This window comes from Trachurus japonicus, chromosome 4, assembly GCF_045865225.1.
Source record: "Trachurus japonicus isolate A0001 chromosome 4, Traja_1.0".
NCBI lineage: Eukaryota > Metazoa > Chordata > Actinopteri > Carangiformes > Carangidae > Trachurus > Trachurus japonicus.
This window is the reverse complement of record NC_140910.1, coordinates 18,511,789-18,531,969: the sequence shown is the minus strand read 5'-3', so window position 1 is coordinate 18,531,969 and position 20,181 is coordinate 18,511,789. Positions and strand designations below refer to the sequence as shown.

Here is a 20,181-nt window from a genome sequence, read left to right as displayed (position 1 = left end):
CCCCTGAGAAGAATGAGGTTGAAGGTCAATAATATCAATGTTGTGAACAAATCTGACAACTTAAAATGACATGACTTTATGATAAATTGTGGAAAAAGCACAAAAAAACACACATTAAAGTACCCCAACTAAAAATCAACATTTTAAATCCCTTTCCTGAAACATTATAACATAACAAAACGTATCTGTTCCAGCAGAGTTAAGACCTGACAACAGTCTTGTGCATAGTCCTGTACACACTGAATTAGATAGCAGTGTTTTGAACTTGTGGTCTGTTCCGCGCGGTGTTTCTAAAACCTAGAGAAGGTGCGGGCACAGGAGGAGACGACTGGCTTTTCTTCTGGGCCAGCTCAGCCTTCAGGGCCCTCAGCTCTGTGGCAGCCTGTTTCCTCAACTACACATTCATAAAAACAAAAACAAAACAACTAGTGAATGTACATTTACGATACACTGATATCAACAAGCAAAATTTCCTCAAACATCAAGTCATTCATCAATCACCTTTATCTCTGTTATCAGTTTCATCTTAGCATCTTCTAGCTTCCTCTTCAGGTTGTCAATCTCATAGCTCTCTGTCATGATCTGAATGATGAGCTCATTCTGAAATCAAAGATATTTCATTTTCACATATTTTGTGGTTTTAGGCCAACAAATGCTCTAGGTAAGACATGTTATGAGAAAATGTTTTAACCAAACACCATCCCCCAGTTCTCGCTATTAGGCACACCAGGCAAATAATAGAAAGAAAGTCTTTATTGATATTTCAATCCCATAAAACATCATATCATAGTCTAATTGTACAGGTCAGTTTCACATTTGATTTTGTTGATAAGTAAGTACAGTCCAGTCTTTCTTTATTGGAGCATCTGGCTGTAGCCACTTCCATTATGATACTTTCGTGCAGCCAAGAATTTTTAATCCCGACCCCGGAGGTCATCTTCGATTTTTACACAATAACTATGGAAAATAAAAGGGCAAACCCAGAATAAATAAAAACAGTCAAACTCAAGGTTAAATAGCTGTTACCTTGATGGAAGACCTGCCTTGGCGTCTTGGCTTTCCTCGGTTATCTCTGGCCTGGAGCTGGTGCAGGAGTTTGTTGTAAAACGTCTCCAACTCTTGTCGTAGGTTTCTCAGGTTGTCCTCTAGTGGTGCTGTGGCCTTCTTGGTTTCAAAATATTTCTTTTTCCAGCTATCGCGTGCTTCACATTGAAGGGTAAGAAAAAAGGAGCAGAATTTGACAAATTTAACTTTGGTGTCTTCCTACTGCCCAATGTGAGTCTTCTGGCAGAGGTTTTGTGGTATTGTTATCCTTCAATATATGAAGATACAAGATATAAAAACAAAACTGCTGCAAATAATGTCAAATCCTTAATAAAATCTTCATAAAAATTTAATTTAACAGTATTTTGTGCCCACCTTGGTTCCTCCTGTGCCTGTTTTGGGCCAATAAATCTTTCCCCTTTCGTAGCAGCTCCTGTCTCGTCCACTCCAGCTGCTTTCTCTCTTCCTTCACCAGATTGATTTCTTCAATCAGCTCTTCTCCTGTCAGGAATAAACCATGTCAGCTGTCTAAAAAGAAGAATGATCAATCATCAATTCTCATTACACTCTGATGACTTAGCCTACTCGTCGTTGTCTGAAAGCCTGGAGATGCAGCAGTTTTACGGGCGACCGAGGCCCAGTCTGGACCTGGAGGTGGAGAGGTACAACGAACAGGCCGAGACAACACAGCTGGACTCTCTGTCACCTTAACACAGACAACAACACGAGTCTTTATTTGAGGACCTCACACACTCTGCAAAAAACACCTGCTGGCAGAGGAATGTGGACTTATCACTTCACCAAACAACCTGTTTACTTCCTGCTTGTTTTAAAGCTTGTAAAAAAAACAAACACTTTTCACAGATTGATTTCAATGAGAAAGGATGAGGAAAATGTGCCCGGACATGCTGTGTTATAGTAATGCCATATATTACCCCTGTTGTTGGTTTACTCCTGATGGACTTCAGTCTATGTGCATCTTTTGAATTCCCAGGCCTGCAGAGACACACATTCAGAGGAGAAGCCATAGCCATAGTAGCGCTATACTCGCTGCAGAGTATCAATATAATGCACAGTGATGCTCAGGGCCGTTGCTAGGAATTCTGGGCCCCCTTAAAGAATACTAAAGTGGGCCCCTCCCCCTAACTTTTCCTTTTTTTTCTTAGACTACGTATGTATTATCGTTTTTTATTTAGCCTTCTTTGTTTTGATGCTAATGCAGCAAAAACTCAAGTATTTTAGCAAGAATATTTGTCTTATTTCTAGTCAAAATGTAATTTCTAGTCAAAACAAATCTCATTATACTTAAAGCAGATATCAGTGGAATGTTTTTGTTAATATAAGTCCTAAATAGTCCTATTTTCCGTCAGCAATCACTTACATGAAGTATTTCAGCCTAAACACGAGTCTCTCCGTCACTCTGCTCTGCTGTAACCCGAGGAGAAAATTTTCCTTGTGGGATACAAGTGTTATCCAATGAGGGGAGAGAACGGCATGAAGGGCTGTGTGTGCAGCCAAGGGATGCGCGTGAATGTGGTGACGTAGCACGAGGACCAATTGATGCCTGACAAGGGCGGGGGCTGCTAACTCATGGTGCGTTCAAGGAAACTCGTACTTTGTGTTTTTCCTTCCTGTGAAGTCATACCAGTTCGATCTGGTACGAGTTCACGGGTCGGAAGTTACGAGTGGCCGTTATAGGGAACTTTCACAGACAACAGGACGGTAAAAACACGAGCTACGGGTTACCTGGAACGCTACCAAGTCGTAGTTGTGACTTGAAGCTGTAACTTACGGTTTCAAAAGCCTGCCTTGAACACAGCATTAGCCGAAACGGCCGTGCCACTGATATCTGCTTTAAAATAAGACACATCATATTAAAAGTAGCTTGTTTTTAGACACTTTTTACTTCTTTCAAGCATATTTTCACTTGGAATAAGTAGAAAAAATCTGATAGTGGGGCAAGTTTTTCTTTCTTATTACAAGCACAAAAAACTTACTTTCACTGGCAGATTTTTCTATTTATTATGAATTTAAGTGAAAATTATCTAAAAAAAAAAAAAAACAAGTTAATTTTTAGGTAATGAGTCTTATTTTATGTGGAAAGAGATTAGTTTTGACTAGAAACGAGACATTTGGACAAGAAATGAGACAAATATTCTTGGAAAGATGTTGAGTTTTTACAGTGTACTATGAGTATTAGTCAGGGTCTTACGCAGAATAAATCAGTCATACAAAGATTAGACTACTGGGGTTTTTTATGGACCCCACTGGGCGCTGGGCCCCTAGAATTATCATCACCTTTCTCCCCTATACAACAGCCCTGGTGATGCTATTTGCTCGTGGTACCTGTCTGTGTGGGAGAAACCCGAGTCTCTGTCCTCCAGGGACTCCGCCACTCCTGAATCTCTGGCTCCTTTGCTTCCTCTGTGGTATTGTTTCTTCTTCCTGCAGGTGGTTTGTGGTTTTTGTTGCAGCTCCTTCACCTGAGCTAAATCAGCTGCTGAGGTGACAGGCAAATGCCATTTTAACAGATAGTTCTCATGTGCTGAATAGTGAATATACTCCCCTGAACTCTGGAAAGAGATATAGGCTTCCTTTGTGCAGGCACAATCGATACAAACATTCCTTTGTGCCTGTATCAACTAAGCTTCTCAACAGCAGGAAATGATTGTGATGTTTCTGTCTATGTATACGAACATAGGCTATGTGTATATGGAAATGAATGTATTATGATGACTCAAATTATGGACATATGTGAGTGAATGGATTAATGTATGTTTGAGGTTATGTGATGCTGATATGAATGTATATTTATGATTACAGTTAGTGTAGCGGTGTGGATGCATGTGAATGACGTTCACATCAGCTTGCTGCATGTGCAGGATTGTCCAGTGTGGTCTGTTTACTCCACCAGTCTTTTAACTTGATGTTCTTTTTGCACTGTATGTGTTTTTTTTAATGTATGCAACATGTTCCCTGTTTCCGCGACAAATTTCTCCCTGGTGGAGACCAATAAACTAACCTAACCTAACCTAACCTAAGCTTCACATCTGTGTAAAACTATAATTATATAGAGCAACAAACAAGCAAATAATGAGAAATCTTGAAATATTTTTACTAGTACTAAAAAAATACATCAATAAAAAGCTGCATTGTTTATAACTGTGATGAAACACTATTTTGTGTCTGATATTCACTTTTGCAAAATGGGAATCAGACTGAGTTCTTTGCAATTTATTTTCACATTTTTAATTTCTTTGGTAGGCTATTAATATTTAGCCAAAATGCTTTTAGCTGAGATTTTGGAACAAAATCTTTTCTAAAACATAGTAAACATCAGTAGTGCCTTGTTATAAGAGGCAGAACTAGATTATGCAGCCCTACAGTACCTCAGTGCATTATTTGTGTATTGTACTTAAAGGTGTACAGAAATGGCCGTTTGACCTGTTTGTCGCGCCGAGTTGTCACGAGCTGCAACACGAGTTTACCCGAGTAAGGAAAACGAATTTGACTGGTCGGGCGGGATATTCAAAGCTTGGGGCGAGACCGAGCTCCGTGAGTGTGTGTCACACGTTTGAATGACGGATTACGGATCCAATATCAGTGGCTGATGAATCGTGTACAGGCTGACGTATAATCCGTGCGCCTGCATTATCCAATGCGAAAAAAAAAAACCTCACTTTCATCCCGGATTTACTCAAAAATAGAATTTTGCACAAAGTTTGGCCTACATCGTCTGAAAGATGAGTTATTACATTAATTTTATGATCCAGAGTGGGCTCAAATTCAGTTTTCTTTTCTGTACACCTTTAAAAAAAATTTTTTACCTTTATTGAATGAAACAGGCTGTTGTGCCCTGTGAGTCTGAGTCTTCCTTGGACAAGACGCCTTTTCTGCCCACTCTGGCTTGTTGGAGGACAGAGCTTCCTCATCATTTTCTCCATCTCTCTCTGAAGAACTGTACCTCTGCTCTTCATCTACCTCATCTTCCTCCTCCTCCTCCTCATCTTCCTCCTCCTCCTCCTCCTCCTCCTCCTCTTCATCGTCTTCCTCCTCCTCCTCCTCCTCCTCCAGGCTGGGGGTGGGAGGTGACTGCTGAGAACACTGGGGGATAAGGGGGAATTTAACAGGCTCCTTTGTCCCTGTTGGCAGGCTGCTGCATGTCTTGGGAGGGTGGAAATAGGACGTGTGGTCTGGGGAGCTGCTGCTGGTGTCTGGGGTGAGAGACCGGGAGCAAACACTGCTGTCGCTCTCCACGGTGGACAGGAGGTAAAGCTCTGGCTGTGGCGCCTGCACCCACATGGGACAACAAGAGCAGAGCTCAAGATTAACAGAGGATACAGTACAGAGCTACAGGCCTAATATTTAAATTAGACTTACAGTAACACGGCACATACAAAGACTCACTGACATAGTCATGATGTCAAATTTTTTGAAAAGAAAACAGAGTAGCTATGACAAACTAAGGTTGTATGCAGGGCCGGCCCCTGGCATAAACACTCTATGCGGTTGTTTAGGGCCACAGCCGTTAGGTGGGGGGTTCATTCAAGTCATTTAAACATCCTGAGGTCTGCATGTGCACGCTATGAGCTTTATATGTAATTTGAAGTCAATATTCAGCTTCTTTTATCTCACATTTGAGACGTTTGGTGAAAACAGAACGGCAGAATGACAACATTTGTGCTCAAAAAGCAATCTTACAAAATTTCATTTTAGACTTGTTTTTCTACACTTATCTATTACTGTATTCATATCCTATTTCAAGCACCAAAACAGTTCATTCTCATGACTGAAGGTGTGTTTTCACAAGGGATTTGAAATTTTTCAAAAAGCAGACCTCAAATTTCCAGCATTTGGCCTAAATTATTTCTTTATTCAGTGCTCTAGGACAAATTGACCTCAGTGTGCTTACAGCGGAGGTTCTAATATTTAGACATAAAACACTTGAGTACCTATTGTTACATCTGCAAGCATCTTAAAAAGATAAATTTAAGAAAATATGTAAAAGTCGAGAAAATGGCCTCAAACCTCAGAGGGCATAAACACGTCTGTATTCAGTTTTAACCAGTGATTTGGTGTTTGTGCTTAGAGTGCAGGGCCACAAACAAAAACCTTGTTTAGGGGGCCACCAAAATCCTAGGGCCGGCCCTGGTTGTATGCAAGTAGATGTGTCCCTTTTATATGGCACTGCAGCAACATACAACCTGCAGTCTTTCAGGACATTTTGGTTGTTTTATTACCAAAGAGGCCAAATCTTACTGAGGATGTAAGAAAGTGTCATATTTAATTTTCTAGTCAATGGTGTACCATGCTGAGATAAAATTTTAAAAAAATCACTAATTCTAGAGGAACATGGGTTGAACGTGAATTCTACATACATACGGTGGAGCGAATGTTTTCACTTTCAGGTCCCTTTCCTGTTTGCTTTTAACCTGAAACAGCAAAGAATTTTGTTGGTATCAGAGTCATGGCAGTAAAAACAAAAATGATCACTCTCTGCCCCTCTCTCTTTCTGTGTCTGTCTCTCTCACACACATGTTTTACACCCTTTAGTGTAACAGCCTGAATAGTGACCTTGTTAATCAAACTGTCTGCATTGTGTCTCTCTCTATATTGTCTGTCCGGTGTGACACAACCAGCTATAGAAAAAGTGCACTCACCAGTGCCAGACTGCGGCCCACACACTTGAGGAAGGAGAATTTGTTGATGCTCCTCTTTGTGCCAAGAAGAGCGCCCAGCTCGCTCCTCAGGGTTTTCAGAGTGGTATCAGGATAAACCCTATATAACAACACAGTGATAACAATGTTTTAGATAACTGAACTGTCACACAACAATGTGCTCACAAAGTTGTAACTAATATCTTTTACAATTCTTTTAATGTGCAGACACATGGAGGAAGCTGCATAAAAGTTAGTTTGTGAGTTTTTTAGTCAGCTTTAGTGACTCATTGTATTTACTGAGAGAAAAAGTAGCATAGCCTACTTGCTTCAGTTTTGCATACATGTTGCATGACATAATAAATTACACTTAAAGCAGAAGTAAGTGGTCCGGTCGTTTTCGCTAATGCTGCGTTCCAGGCAGGCTTTTGAAATCGTAAATTACAGCTTCAAGTCACAACTTACGACTTTGTAGCGTTCCAGGCAACCCACTCGTGTTTTTCCGACCTGTTTTACCGGTGAAAGTCACTATAACGGCCACTCGTAACTTCTGACCCGTGAACTCGTACCAGATCGAACTGGTACCATTTCACGGTCGGAAAAATACGAGTTTCCTTGAACGCACCATAACAGTCCTCGTCCCTACGTCGCCACATTCACGGCGTTCCTTGGCTGCACACACAGCCCTGCATGCCGTTCTCTCTCCTCATTGGATAAAAACTGTAGGATACGATAAAAGTTTTCTCCTCGGCTCAGAGCAGAGCAGAGTGACTGACAGACCCGTGTTTCAGTCCAAACACTCTATGTAAGTGATTGCTGTCGGAAGATATAACTATTTAAGACTTATATTAACACAAATATATCACTTACTTCTGCTTTAAAATGCACAAAATATACATAATGCACAGTTTATGCTGTTTGTATATATTTATCCATAATGTTTTCTGTCTCTGAATTGGACACCATGAACAAAATGACAAATGTTTCACCTGATGAAGCCTGCAGATATGAAGCTCTCTATGGCTTCAGCAGGGACTTTATTGAGCTTCACATTCCACTGGTCATCTGGTACATACAGCACATGGAGCTCCACAAACTAGACACACAAAACACAGCTGAAAACGTAACATAATAATCTATACTTTAATGTCAACAATAAAATTGAGGTGCATCCTCTGCAGTGTAAGGTAAAAAACAGCTAACATAACAATAAAAAACAAAGAATCACATTCACAATAAATTGAATTAAATTTAAAGACTGAAAAGTTCCTCTTCATACCTTGCAACTGGCCGGTCTTCTGTCCTCTGGGTACCTCACAGACTCACAAGACAGCTCCATGTCTGTCAGTGCAGCTCAGGCATAAGGAGAAGCAGCAGAGAAAACATCTAGTAACAGAAATCTGTGAGGTTTAATCTCAGGAAGCCCTTTTTCTTCTTTTCTTTTTTTCTGGTGAAGGCGTTGACTGCTAAGTAACAATCTGCTGTAATCAAACACAGTCAGCAGCACCTCCAGTGGAGTTTCTTTTATGAGAGTGCCAGCAGTGGTTGCTCTGGTGCTGATGATGACAACTGCAGGAAAGAGAGGGAACTCCTCTGTGAGAGCTGACACTGCTCTGCAGGGTGCGTTCATTTTTTATTCATTAATTATACAATCATGTTTGATTTGATGTTCATTCTTACATCATTAGTTGGACTTACAAAAAAAAAAAATCTCGCTGTAAATGACAGATTTCTATTATAGATCTGATTTTTCACAAGCTATAGTGATAAAATGCCAGTTAAATGTATGTTTCAATCACAAAAATACATAATTTGACTACTTGTACAACTCCTGCCTCATTGTTGGTATTACTGTTACTTGTTATGTTGATAAAAGTCACGGTTTGTTCGGTGGTCTGTGTTTTAGTCTATGGTTGGTGTTTACGCACTTTCGACACTAGATGCCGCAATTCATAAAGATGTGGCGCTGCTTTCAGGGACCATGGGAATTGTTGCACTTCTTTGCTTTTTTTTGTCAAATTACGTCGGTACAAAACGGAATAAATTATAAATTATAATAATGAATTAAACAATTTGAATTAATTATAGGACACCAATTGTATAGTCAAAACATCAAAATTATGAAATAAGTTAAACACGTTTTTTTTTTGTCTTTTATTAAAGTGCTTCTGTAGCGATGCACAAGCTTATGAAATTCAAAAAATATATATTTTCAGCTTTATGGGTTATCTCTTTATACTATTCTGATGTTTCAGCACAACGAATTAAGTTATTCTACAAATTAATAACTCACTGTCATTAAAACCCTCCTGTTGTCCTCCTGGGTCAAGGAAGGAAGGCAGGAAGGACAAAGGAAAGGAAGGAAGGAAGGAAAAAAGGAAGGAAGGCAGGAAGGATGAAGGGAGAGATGGGAGGAAAGAAGGAAGGGAAAAAGGAAGGAAAGAAAAATGGAGGGAAGGAACAGATTGGGTCAATTGGGTCAAAAAGGAAGAAAGAAGTAAGGACGAAGGGAAGCAAGGAAGGAAGGGAAAAAGGAATGTGGAAAGAAGGAAGAGAAAAGGTAGGAAAGAAAGATGGAGGGGGAACATAGTGGGTCAATTGGATCAAAAGAGAAAGGATGAAGAAGAATGGATGCAGGGAACGAAGGAAGGAAAAAAGGAAGGAAAGAAAAATGGAGGGAAGGAACAGATTAGGTCAAAAAGAGATTTTTTTTATCTCAAGCAATTTGTCTGGTAAAATAAAGGTTAAAGAAAAGAAGAAAAAAAAGAAGGAAGCAGAAGGACGGATGAAGGAAGGAAGGAAAAAAGGAAGGGAGGGAAAAAGGATTGTGGAAAGAAGGAAGGGAGAAAGGAAGGAAGGAAAGAAGGAAGGATGGAGGAAGGGAACATATTGGGTCAATTTGACCCAGAAGGACAACGGGAGGGTTAACCCTCTATGGTACGCATTATGATGCCAGTGGGGGAAAAAATGTTTGGAGTGTTTTTATGTCTCAAAATAGACTAAATAACCATAATCTAAAGAAATTTTTTTTAATTATTTATTTTTGGAAGTTTTGGGGATTTGTTGCCTGTAGGCAACATTGTACCATTACGGTTCATCATATACTGTATTAGAAACACCAGTCTCTGTAGACTTTCACCTTCACGGGCCTCATCCTCATCCAAATTCTCATTCTCATCTTCTTCATCATCATCATAATAGCCTGGTTTTTACTTTACTGCATCCAAAATCAAATTTATTAAGGATAAAACTAAACTAAAACTAAATTATGATGAATTATATGTTTTTGAACATTATATTTGCACCTAAACACACACTACCATAGTCCCATAATGCAATATTGATTCCATAATGGTCCACTGTTGCCTCAAGGCAACATTGCAATTTTCTATAGTGGTACGTTGTTGCTTTCGGGCAACAGGTACATTTCAACAAGTTTCCATTATTTAATAAGTAAATAAATTGCATGGAACTATTAAAAATGAATCTTTACTAATCTATTAGTGTAAATATATTTTTTTCCAGATGAAAAGGGGCCAGGAAGTTATGTTTTCAGACCGTTTTAGTGGAGCAAAATGGCTAACCTGTTTCCTTTGAAAAAGTCAGCAAAAAAGGGTTTCAGTATGGCTTCTTGAAAGTCATGTGATAAATTAAAGCATTATTATTGGTTCTCTAAGGTCTCCTCTCTTTTTTAAAGTATTACAGCATTAAATGGGATGAATTGTGGAGATTTGACAGGCCAAAAAGTGGTATGTTGCCTGAGGGCAACATGGTACCATAAAGGTTAAAAAACAGAAACATTTATAGTTTACGAGTATCCCTGAAGGCAGCACTGACGGACACGCCTTTAAGGAAACCGGAAACCCTTTGTTGAGGAAGAGAAGTAGTTAGCAAGCTAGCGCTAACACCAGAGAGTTGTTTAGCTACTTTAAAAGTTTCATATTTGGACGATAGTCTCTTCAAAAAATCTCAACAATGTCGGGATCATCCAACATCGTGGCGATGAAGAAAATCGTCCAACAGTTGCGCCTGGAGGCCGGCATTAACAGAGTGAAGGTAACGGTCGAGCTCGGTGGTGGTTTCAGGGCGTGTTGTTTTATTATTTCACACAGCGGTTTGTCACAGGGTTGTTGCTCTCGTTGTTGTATTAACGCGGGTGGTGTCACTCAAAATGAGTCCGATATTCACTGGCAGGCCACAGCAGCACCTTTTTATACTGTCAGGGCCGTTGTATAGGGGAGAAAGGTGGTGATAACTCTAGGGGCCCAGCGCCCAGTGGGGTCCATAAAAAACCCCAGTAGTCTAATCTTTGTATGACTGATTTATTCTGCGTAAGACCCTGACTAATACTCATAAGTACACTGTAAAAAACTCAACATCTTTCCAAGAATATTTGTCTTATTTATTGTCCAAATGTCTCATTTCTAGTCAAAACTAATCTCTTTCCACTTAAAATAAGACTCATTACCTAAAAATTAACTTGTTTTTAGATCATTTTCACTTAAATTCACAATAAATAGAAAAAATCTGCCAGTGAAAGTAAGTTTTTTTTGTGCTTGTAATAAGGAAGAAAAACTTGCTCCACTATCAGATTTTTTCTACTTATTCCAAGTGAAAATATGCTTGAAAGAAGTAAAAAGTGTATAAAAACAAGCTACTTTTAATATGATGTGTCTTATTTTAAGTATAATGATATTTGTTTTGACTAGAAATTACATTTTGACTAGAAATAAGACAAATATTCTTGCTAAGATACTTGAGTTTTTGCAGTGTAATGCTGCATTAGCATCAAAACAAAGAAGGCTAAATAAAAAACGATAATACATACAGTAGTCTAAGAAGAAAAAAGGAAAAGTTAGGGGTAGGGGCCCACTTTAGTATTCTTTAAGGGGGCCCAGAATTCCTAGCAACGGCCCTGTATACTAGTAGTGACTATAAATATGGCCTCGGCTTGTCCTCCACAGGTGTCCCAGGCCGCCGCGGACCTGCAGCAGTTCTGCCTGCAGAACGCCCAGCAGGACCCTCTGCTCACCGGCATGTCGTCCAGCAACAACCCGTTCAGACCACAGAAAGTCTGCTCCTTCCTATAGCAGCCACACGCCGACCCTCCGCCTCTGTGAGTTACTAACACACACTTTATATCTCTGTCAGAGGTGGAATACTTGCTCAATAAGGACTGATGATATCACTCAGTAAATATTATCTATCTATTACAATTTATCATGGGTTAAAGGGATAGTAGCATTTTTTCAAAGTGGGGTTGTATGATCTACAAATAGCCCCTAAGTACTTAAATTGCAGTAGAAGACTCTCTGCACTCCTCCCGTTAGCAACGCCAGCCCATAGCCCTGCCCAGAGATTTACAACATACAGTGTTGTGAACAGACCCAAAGAAACGGCCTATTTTCACAGCCTAAAAGAGGTTTTACCTGAAAAAAAAAAACACAGTTCCATTGTTCGCTATAATATAATTTTTTCCAGCCCTTCAAAGTGCAGGAAAAACACAGTTTTTATTTGGACCTAACCAACTACTGATCGGCGGGCGCTAACCCTGGGCGGAGGGATACGTGAGTTGGTTAGGTCCAAATAAAAACTGCGTTTTTCCTGCATTTTGAAGGGCTGGAAAAAATTATATTATAGCGAACAATGGAACTGTGTATTTTTTTTTCAGGTAAAACCTCTTTTAGGCCGTTTCTTTGGGTCCATTCACAACACTGTATGTTGTAAATCTCTGGGCAGGGCTATGGGCTGGCGTTGCTAACGGGAGGAGTGCAGAGAGTCTTCTACTGCAATTAAAGTACTTAGGGGCTATTTGTAGATCATACAACCCCACTTTTAAAAAAAATGCTACTATCCCTTTAACAGTGTGTGTTACCCACGTAGAAGTATGAACCATTTAAATACTGTGAGCCCAATACATAATTTAACAAAAATTTCAATTCCTCTATAGCAGCAGTACCTCACATCTCAGACCCACAATGCATAACTGAGATAATGAACTGAAAGTATTAAAAGTGAAAGAGGATTTTGTGTAAGCTAACTGTTGAACTACCTCGTTGATTTGCCCAAACATTAATTATTAAATATAATATTTATATAACTGATACGAAAACGGATTAAAAAGAACAAATAAGTCTTCTCAAGTTTTAAAATCACTGCATATTGCTGTTGGCCAACTTGATTGTCAAGATTTCTGGAACTGGAATTACTGGTTTCTTTTTCTCTGCATGTCACTGGACTTAAAAACAACAAAGATTCAGAGACCTCTAACGACAAGCAGTTGGGGATAGGATATAATCTGATATTTATCAGATATTTGTATTGTATTGGCGTGAAGGCATGCTCATTGCTCACCCAGCACCCTACATCAAACAGCATGGCAGATTCTCACACATTCTTTCATTCGTCTTAACAACTTTGTTTTTTTTTAAGTAAAAGTTTGTATAAAGTTGTTAATGTACTAATGCTGTTTAATCTCTGCAGGTTTTGGACATTGTGGTGCCTTGGGGATCGTGGACTAGAATCATCTCAAGAGTGTTAGGGAATTTGGGGACAAACAACTAACTTAAATGTTTTGTTTTTTTAATTTTACTTTTGCCTTTGTAAAATCTCATAAAGAAACATTTCCAGGTGCTCAAACGGCACGATAGATGTCTTAACCTACTTGCTTTAAAGAAACTTACCTTATCAATACACACATGTGCCTTTTTGAACTGTACATTTTTTCATGACTGATTTTGAGATAAAATAAATGCTATTTCCACATTTTGAATGTTTATTAAAATAAGTATACACACATTTAGAAAACTGTGAAACATGGTTATTGCGTCGCCTGTAATTATTTTTCCTGCCATATTTCATTCAGAGCTCATGCAACAGGTGTTAGTGACCAGGGAAAGCTCACAGTGTGATTTACACTGGGCGCTCAATCTGAATTTCTGATGTAATTCAGGCCACATACAGTTTTGTGGTTAAATTTCACTGGTTGTGCACTCAGCATGTCTCCTCTAATGTGTGCCACCTAACAGACGGGGTAGAAGTCCTTGCCACTGTTGGTCTCTAGAAGGTTTTGCAGATGCAGACATTTTTTTCAGGAAGAGGCTGAATCCACAGCGACGTGACTATATAAAATCCAGTTGTTGAATCTTTAATTGTGTTGAAAGAACAAGTGATGACTGTTGTCACTGATCATTCACAAGGAATCCATGACATCCAAAATAGAGTCCATTTGTCAACAAAGTCCACAGATGCCTGTAATATTTCAATAATTAATCGATGAAAAGATGTAAAAATGTACTCAAAGCTGGAACTTCCGTCTGCAGGCGTCCATCTCATGCCGCTGGAAACAAAAAGAAAAAGCTTCAATATGATTTTTCTATCTTAGATCACATTTAAAAAGTAACTTAAAATATATAGAAACTACCACATGTTGAATAAAACAAATACCAAATTAGGGTCACATTACAATCAAGTTAAAGCAGAAGTAAGCAATATTTTTGTGTTAATATAAGTCTTAAATAGTTATATCTTCCGACAGCAATCACTTACATAGAGTGTTTGGACCGAAACACGGGTCTGTCAGTCACTCTGCTCTGAGCCGAGGAGAAAACTTTTCTCGTATCCTACAAGTTTTATCCAATGAGGAGAGAGAACGGCATGCAGGGCTGTGTGTGCAGCCAAGGGACGCCGTGAATGTGGTGACGTAGGGACGAGGACTGTTATGGTGCGTTCAAGGCAACTCGTGTTTTTCCGACCTGTGAAGTCGTACCAGTTCGATCTGGTACGAGTTCACGGGTCGGAAGTTACGAGTGGCCGTTATAGTGACTTTCACAGGTAAAACAGGTCGGAAAAACACGAGTGGGTTGCCTGGAACGCTACAAAGTCGTAAGTCGTGACTTGAAGCTGTAATTTACGGTTTCAAAAGCCTGCCTGGAACGCAGCATTAGCCAAAACGACCGGATCGCTTACTTCTGCTTTAATTCCACAATTTCATATTTCTTCAGGCGTCTCAAAAACAAAACAAAACAAAAATGCTGTCGGACTCACCTTCAGGACCCACTCGTACTCTCCAAACTTTGAGTCGAAGGTGCCTTTCTGTAGGGAGCGGAGTTTGAGGGTGAAGCGTGGTCCCAGCTCCTGAATGCCAACTTTTTTCTCATTCTTGAAGATATATCTTTTTAAAAAGACACAAAGAAATGTTTAATAGACATATATGACGAACTTTTGCAATAGTAAGTTTAGCTTAGAAGGCACAATGTCCAGCTCACAAGTTCAACATAACACTTTAAACATTCACCTGTGGAATCTGAAAAAGATGAAGTCTCTCTGGTTGTGGAAGGTGGCGACCTGTCGACCCACGAACTGGGGGTCTTGAGGAAAGAGAGCGGCCAACAGCCGGCCGATGCTGTGGCCCAGACGCGTGGAGAAGTTGTTCAGGATCACCTCTGGATAGTGCACTGTGGGCTCTTTACCCCGTCTCTGCAGAGAGAAAGTAGTTGTTGGGACCACACAGCTAAGCCTGGAGCTTCCAAAATTGTGCCTTTAAAATTATTTTAAATGATCATCACTCATTGAACATGGACAAAACATGACCACGATGGCTGTGCTGTTAAATCTAGTAGTAACAGTCGTACAGAAGCTAAAATCCTGAAGCCTATCGGTTTCCCTTCTGTACTATCCCTTCTGAACAGTCTCCCCTCACACTTGATCACAACCATGGGAATGTCCAGTTTTAAAATGAAACTGAGAGAAGCTGTGTTTCGTCATATGTTGCAATAGACTACTACTAAATTAGGCAATCATGTCAAGTTGAACTCAAGTATGTTATTACACCTGCGTTGAACATTTATTTATGCTTTAGGTTATCTCATGTATACTCTTCTATAATCATGTAACTATTTTATAATCATGTAAAAAGCTGTGTTGTTCCTCTTGATCATGTTAACTTATTCACATTGTACTACTTAATATGCATTTTTATAATCTTGTTTAGGATAAATGATTTCATGTAATTTTTTTGTACAAACACTGTATTGTTGTGTTTGATTTAATGTGGACCCCAGGAAGAATAGTCTGCATCATTATGTAGACTAATGGGGATCCAAAGAATACAATAAACAATATTCAAAAGCTAGGCCCAACATATTATAGACCTACATTATTTCCTTGTAAGACAGATGTTATAAAGAATCAATTTTACTGAATTGCCTATTTTTAAATTTATCAAACCACAGTAACTGACAATGACTAGAGTATGAATGTCTATACTTGCCTTCATCTCCTTTCGTAGTCTAGCGCTGCTGATCTTGAAGTGTGCGGTCGGCCCATCAGGAAGGTGACAGAGAACCATACCATCTAAAAGTTGCAGTTAAGGAAGCTGAGAAAGTCTGAAAACCTACAGCTCAGCAAAATTACCAACACACAACTGTCACTTTTAATCCACATTATCCATCATCCTCCTCTCTCCTGACACGGCTGCCTTTTAAGGATACTGGGCACTTTGCGATCCTCGTTGATGACCATGAGGTACGTGAAGTCCCTAGCGACGCACTGGGGAATGATCCTCTTCAGGGCCAAACCTCTTCTGTAGTAGACGTGGGCGTTTGGGATTACTGTCGCCAGCTGCTCACAAAACTTCACCGTCCTCTGTAAGACACACATGAGCGTGTTGAACATCGCACAAGAGATCAAACAGGACAAGAAACTCTCAAATCTGGTTAAATGAAATAAAGAGGAGAGCTTTGCAGCAGCCACTCACCCCTCTGGGTCTGTCTGATGTTGTGATGAGCACTTTGGGGTTTGTGATCCCATTAAAGTAAGAAGAAAATTCATCAGTTCCCTCGTCAAAGGCAACCTGGAGGTGACAGAAAATTTGCAAAAAATGACGACAAATTTGCGACAAATGCATAACCTGATATCATCCGAACAAAATCTGCTTCATACCTCTTCATCCTCTGGGTCGACTGTTGTTTCGTCATACACTCTCTGGTTTTCTATTGTCTTTGGGACCTCTTTCGGTGGCGCCTGCATAGAGGACAAAGTTAATACACACACCAAACATTTATGTGACTGGCTTGTTATGAACTTCATTATTCTGGGAAAATTGTTTTTTTGACTGATGGACAGATATGGAACAAGACACAGGGAAAACACTCACCTTGTCACCTAAAGCTTCTCTTTCTTTTTTCCTGTTCTTCCTCAGCTGCATCTTTTGCTGAAATATGAAGAAAAAACACAGAATTGAGAAGGTTTCCAACTTATATTTACAGTAGCAGATAAAGTTGATTAGTCAGAAAATGATCTTGGATGTATATGGTAAAACTCAAGGGTGTAAAAAGAAAAAAGTCCAATACTGCAGTAGTAGTAAGTGATACTGCATCGATTCTTTGAAGCGCTATAGATACTTAGTTTATTAATATGATAACAGTGGTTTTGTGTTGTGTTGATAATTCCTTCAGATAACACAATGAGTAGAGTAGTAGTTCAATACAACTATAGGTAGATTTGCTGAACTTTAAATAACATGAACTTTCCCTTTGGGAAAGACGGGTCTCGCAAAAGGCAGCATGCATCATTAATAATCATGATCATGTTCTGGCCTGTGAATTCATCTTGATGCCATCAGGTCTGCGTTATATGCAGCCTCTCAGGAAGACCAATCGCTATTCTAGGTCTTTTTGTGCCTTCTTCCATTAAATTGTTGAATGCTGAGCTGGCTTGAAGCTGTAGTTAGTACAAGTATTGGTATTGACAATGTGTTTTTTATGTATATTGCCCCATTTATGTATTTATTGTCCTACTTATTGTACTTTTTTATCTTACCTGATCTAATTTGCACTGTCTCGCACGTCAACTGTAGAAACAGAATTGCCCTATGGGATAAATAAAGTAATCTCAACTCAACGCAAGTTACTGCTCTGAGTCTGGAAGCATGCTACCTGTATTTATTTGTGCATAAAAAAAGGTGTGTTTTTTTATGCGTGTGCTTTATACTTTTGGTAAATAAGCCACAATAGTCTTCCTTACAGTATCCAATCAATCACAGTACTGTATTGCAATACATCAAATCGTTGCCTCCCACTGGGATACGTAACTTATATTATCTCGCCTAGTAAACCTCCATTGTAACATGGCCCTATTTAATATAATGTAATACTGTAATGTATATTGTTGTATATTGTATTTTGTAATTTATAATGTTGACGACGTGTGCTGCTGCCCTCTTGGCCAGGTCGCCCTTGAAAATGAGATCTCGATCTCAACGGGTCTTTTACCTGGTTAAATAAAGGAAAAAAAAAAAAAAAAAAAAGAGGGTGTTAATGAGGCAGAAGATCAGACTAACTTAATAAAACAGAGTAAAGACGGATTTTAGCAGAAGAGATGGAAAACTGCAGACCTGAAGGCAATGATGACATACAGATGTCTACATTGTCCAACCACTGGTCAATACAGGGGCATAGGAATTAGTAAAACAGGTATATAGCTAATCTATAAGCAGGGTCGGCCGCTGGCATAAACACTCTATGCGGTTGTTTAGGGCCACAGCCGTTAGGTGGGGGGTCACATGATCAGAAAGGTACCGGGGTTCATTCAAGTCATTTAAACATCCTGAGGTCTGCACGTGCAGCTATGAGCTTTATATGTAATTTGAAGTCAATATTCAGCTTCTTTTATCTCACATTTGAGACATTTGGTGAAAACAGAATGGCAGAATGACAACATTTGTGCTCAAAAAGCAATCTTACAAAATTTCGTTTTAGACTTGTTTTCTACGCTTATCCATTACTGTCTTCATATCCTATTTCAAGCACCAAAACAGTTCATTCTCATGACTGAAGGTGTGTTTTCACAAGGGACTTGGTTTTTTTTTTCAAAAAGCAGACCTCAAATTTCCAGCATTTGGCCTAAATTATTTCTTTCTACAGTGTTCTAGGACAAATTGGCCTCAGTGTGCTTACAGCGGAGGTTCTAATATTTAGACATAAAACACTTGAGTATTGTTACATCTGCAAGTATCTTAAAAAGATCAATTTAAGAAAAATATGTAAAAGTCGAGAAAATGGCCTCAAACCTCAGAGGGCATAAACATGTCTGTATTCAGTTTTAACCAGTGATTTGGTGTTTGGTGGCGCTTAAGAGTGCAGGGCCACAAACAAAAATCTTGTTTAGGGGGCCACCAAAATCCTAGGGCCGGCCCTGTCTATAAGGTTTAAACAGCCATGAGGGGGGGGGGGGGGGGGGGGTGAACACATTGACAACATCACTGCTAAGTTACCTTTCTCTTCTCCTGCTTGAGTTTCATGAACATGAGGTGTCTCCGCTGCTTGTTCTTGATCTCGGACACACTGAAGGAGGGGGGGAAGGCTGCCTCACTCGTCTTCTCCATCTTCATCTTCTCCTCTTTCACCTCCGCTGCGCCTCCTCCTCCTCCTCCTCCCTCCTTATTATTCTTCGTCGCCTTCTTGTTTTTCTTTTTCTTACCTTTGACATCCTCGCTCACGGGCACCTCTGTGATATCCATTTTGTGTCAGCTGTCTGTTTTCCTCTTTTCACGTGCTGCTGCTGCTGCTGCTGCTTGTGGCTGCCTCGCACTTCCGGGAACAGGAAGTGACGTGTGGTCGTGAGATGAAACGGTGCGACCCCTGGTGGCGCGGAGGGGAAACAGCAGCAACAACCTGTTTCTAAAATGGACTCTCTAAATCCCACCGCGCAACACACACTTCAAATTAGTAGTGAACAATGTTCCCTCTAATTTTCAAAACTCCTGAGCAGAAATTAAACTCCCCTGATGACCTGCTTCAGCGACTGTGAGCAACAGCTTAAGCGAACACAGTACGTCCACATGCTGGTGCTATGGCCTCACCTGTCCAACTCCAAATATCCATACTATTGGCTATTACTATAATGATTAATAACAGATTATTTTGACAACGTTAAAGGCTACTCCATATCTAGGTCAGTTACAGTTAATGAAAACAAAATACAATATTGTTTTGGCAAAATAGAGTTTGCATTTATTGCCATATGAACAATTATGTCAAAAAATAACTAACATCAAGTTGGTGTCATCAACTCTTGGCACTGAAGCATTCTTGATATGAACAGTAATAATAATTCTCGAGCAAAAACTTAAATCGTAGTTGCACTACAGACCACAGTGTGTGTGAGTGTGAGAGAGAGCTTGCAAAATTGTAACTGTTATGTTTTGCCAATGGGCTCCAAACAATGAAAGAGAGGGATGGAAACATTGTCCACCCCACACTTTCCCCTCTGAAATAAACAGTGAACTAGTCGGGGATATTTGAGTGTGCAACTTTTTTTGTCTTCTGAGCAAAGAGGTGGGGAGCAGTGTGCAATTGCACAGTAAAACACCTTAGAGGGAACAGTGGTAGTGAATATGTTTAACACCTGCGCTCAGTGCATTCAAATGTATATTAAGCAATTTATTTATTCACATTTATTTTGTAGCCTATTTTATGCT

The 20,181-nt window shown here is 39.7% G+C and overlaps 3 protein-coding genes across 3 annotated transcripts; 1 reads left to right on the top strand and 2 right to left on the bottom strand.

The window, feature by feature from the left end:
- Positions 1–12: 12 nt before the first annotated feature.
- On the bottom strand, positions 13–8,289 carry spata1 (spermatogenesis associated 1). The gene is made up of 12 exons (XM_085775419.1): positions 7,981–8,289; positions 7,691–7,797; positions 6,705–6,822; positions 6,423–6,476; positions 4,872–5,334; positions 3,391–3,544; positions 1,980–2,040; positions 1,630–1,750; positions 1,420–1,542; positions 1,027–1,202; positions 502–600; positions 13–394 (listed from the first exon to the last, which is right to left on the bottom strand). Exons 1-12 carry the CDS (start codon positions 8,038–8,040, stop codon positions 245–247), a joined length of 1,686 nt encoding a protein of 561 aa, XP_085631545.1. The 5' UTR covers positions 8,041–8,289; the 3' UTR covers positions 13–244.
- A 2,281-nt stretch (positions 8,290–10,570) lies between these two features.
- LOC146988795 (guanine nucleotide-binding protein G(I)/G(S)/G(O) subunit gamma-5) lies at positions 10,571–13,466 on the top strand. Its single transcript, XM_085774532.1, has 3 exons — positions 10,571–10,757; positions 11,666–11,817; positions 13,185–13,466. The coding sequence occupies exons 1-2, from the start codon at positions 10,677–10,679 to the stop codon at positions 11,789–11,791; spliced, it is 207 nt and encodes a 68-aa protein (XP_085630658.1). The 5' UTR covers positions 10,571–10,676; the 3' UTR covers positions 11,792–11,817; positions 13,185–13,466.
- Positions 13,274–19,342, bottom strand: rpf1 (ribosome production factor 1 homolog). The gene is made up of 9 exons (XM_085774529.1): positions 18,976–19,342; positions 16,858–16,914; positions 16,644–16,724; positions 16,459–16,554; positions 16,193–16,346; positions 15,973–16,055; positions 14,998–15,179; positions 14,748–14,874; positions 13,274–14,040 (listed from the first exon to the last, which is right to left on the bottom strand). The coding sequence occupies exons 1-9, from the start codon at positions 19,219–19,221 to the stop codon at positions 13,999–14,001; spliced, it is 1,068 nt and encodes a 355-aa protein (XP_085630655.1). The 5' UTR covers positions 19,222–19,342; the 3' UTR covers positions 13,274–13,998.
- Positions 19,343–20,181: the final 839 nt, after the last annotated feature.

Bases quoted from the DNA above. Each gene is read 5' to 3' on its own strand.
- spata1 (XM_085775419.1), bottom strand. From the start codon at position 8,040: ATGGAGCTGTCTTGTGAGTCTGTGAGGTACCCAGAGGACAGAAGACCG. The intron at 6,477-6,704 runs GTGAGTGCACTT...TTGCTGTTTCAG, and splicing joins TGGGCCGCAGTCTGGCACTG to GTTAAAAGCAAACAGGAAAG. The intron at 395-501 runs GTGATTGATGAA...ATGAATGTGTAG, and splicing joins AACTGATAACAGAGATAAAG to TTGAGGAAACAGGCTGCCAC.
- LOC146988795 (XM_085774532.1), top strand. From the start codon at position 10,677: ATGTCGGGATCATCCAACATCGTGGCGATGAAGAAAATCGTCCAACAG. The intron at 10,758-11,665 runs GTAACGGTCGAG...TGTCCTCCACAG, and splicing joins CCGGCATTAACAGAGTGAAG to GTGTCCCAGGCCGCCGCGGA.
- rpf1 (XM_085774529.1), bottom strand. From the start codon at position 19,221: ATGGATATCACAGAGGTGCCCGTGAGCGAGGATGTCAAAGGTAAGAAA. The intron at 16,915-18,975 runs GTAACTTAGCAG...TTCATATTTCAG, and splicing joins TCAAGCAGGAGAAGAGAAAG to CAAAAGATGCAGCTGAGGAA. The intron at 16,725-16,857 runs GTGAGTGTTTTC...TCCTCTATGCAG, and splicing joins GAGAAGCTTTAGGTGACAAG to GCGCCACCGAAAGAGGTCCC.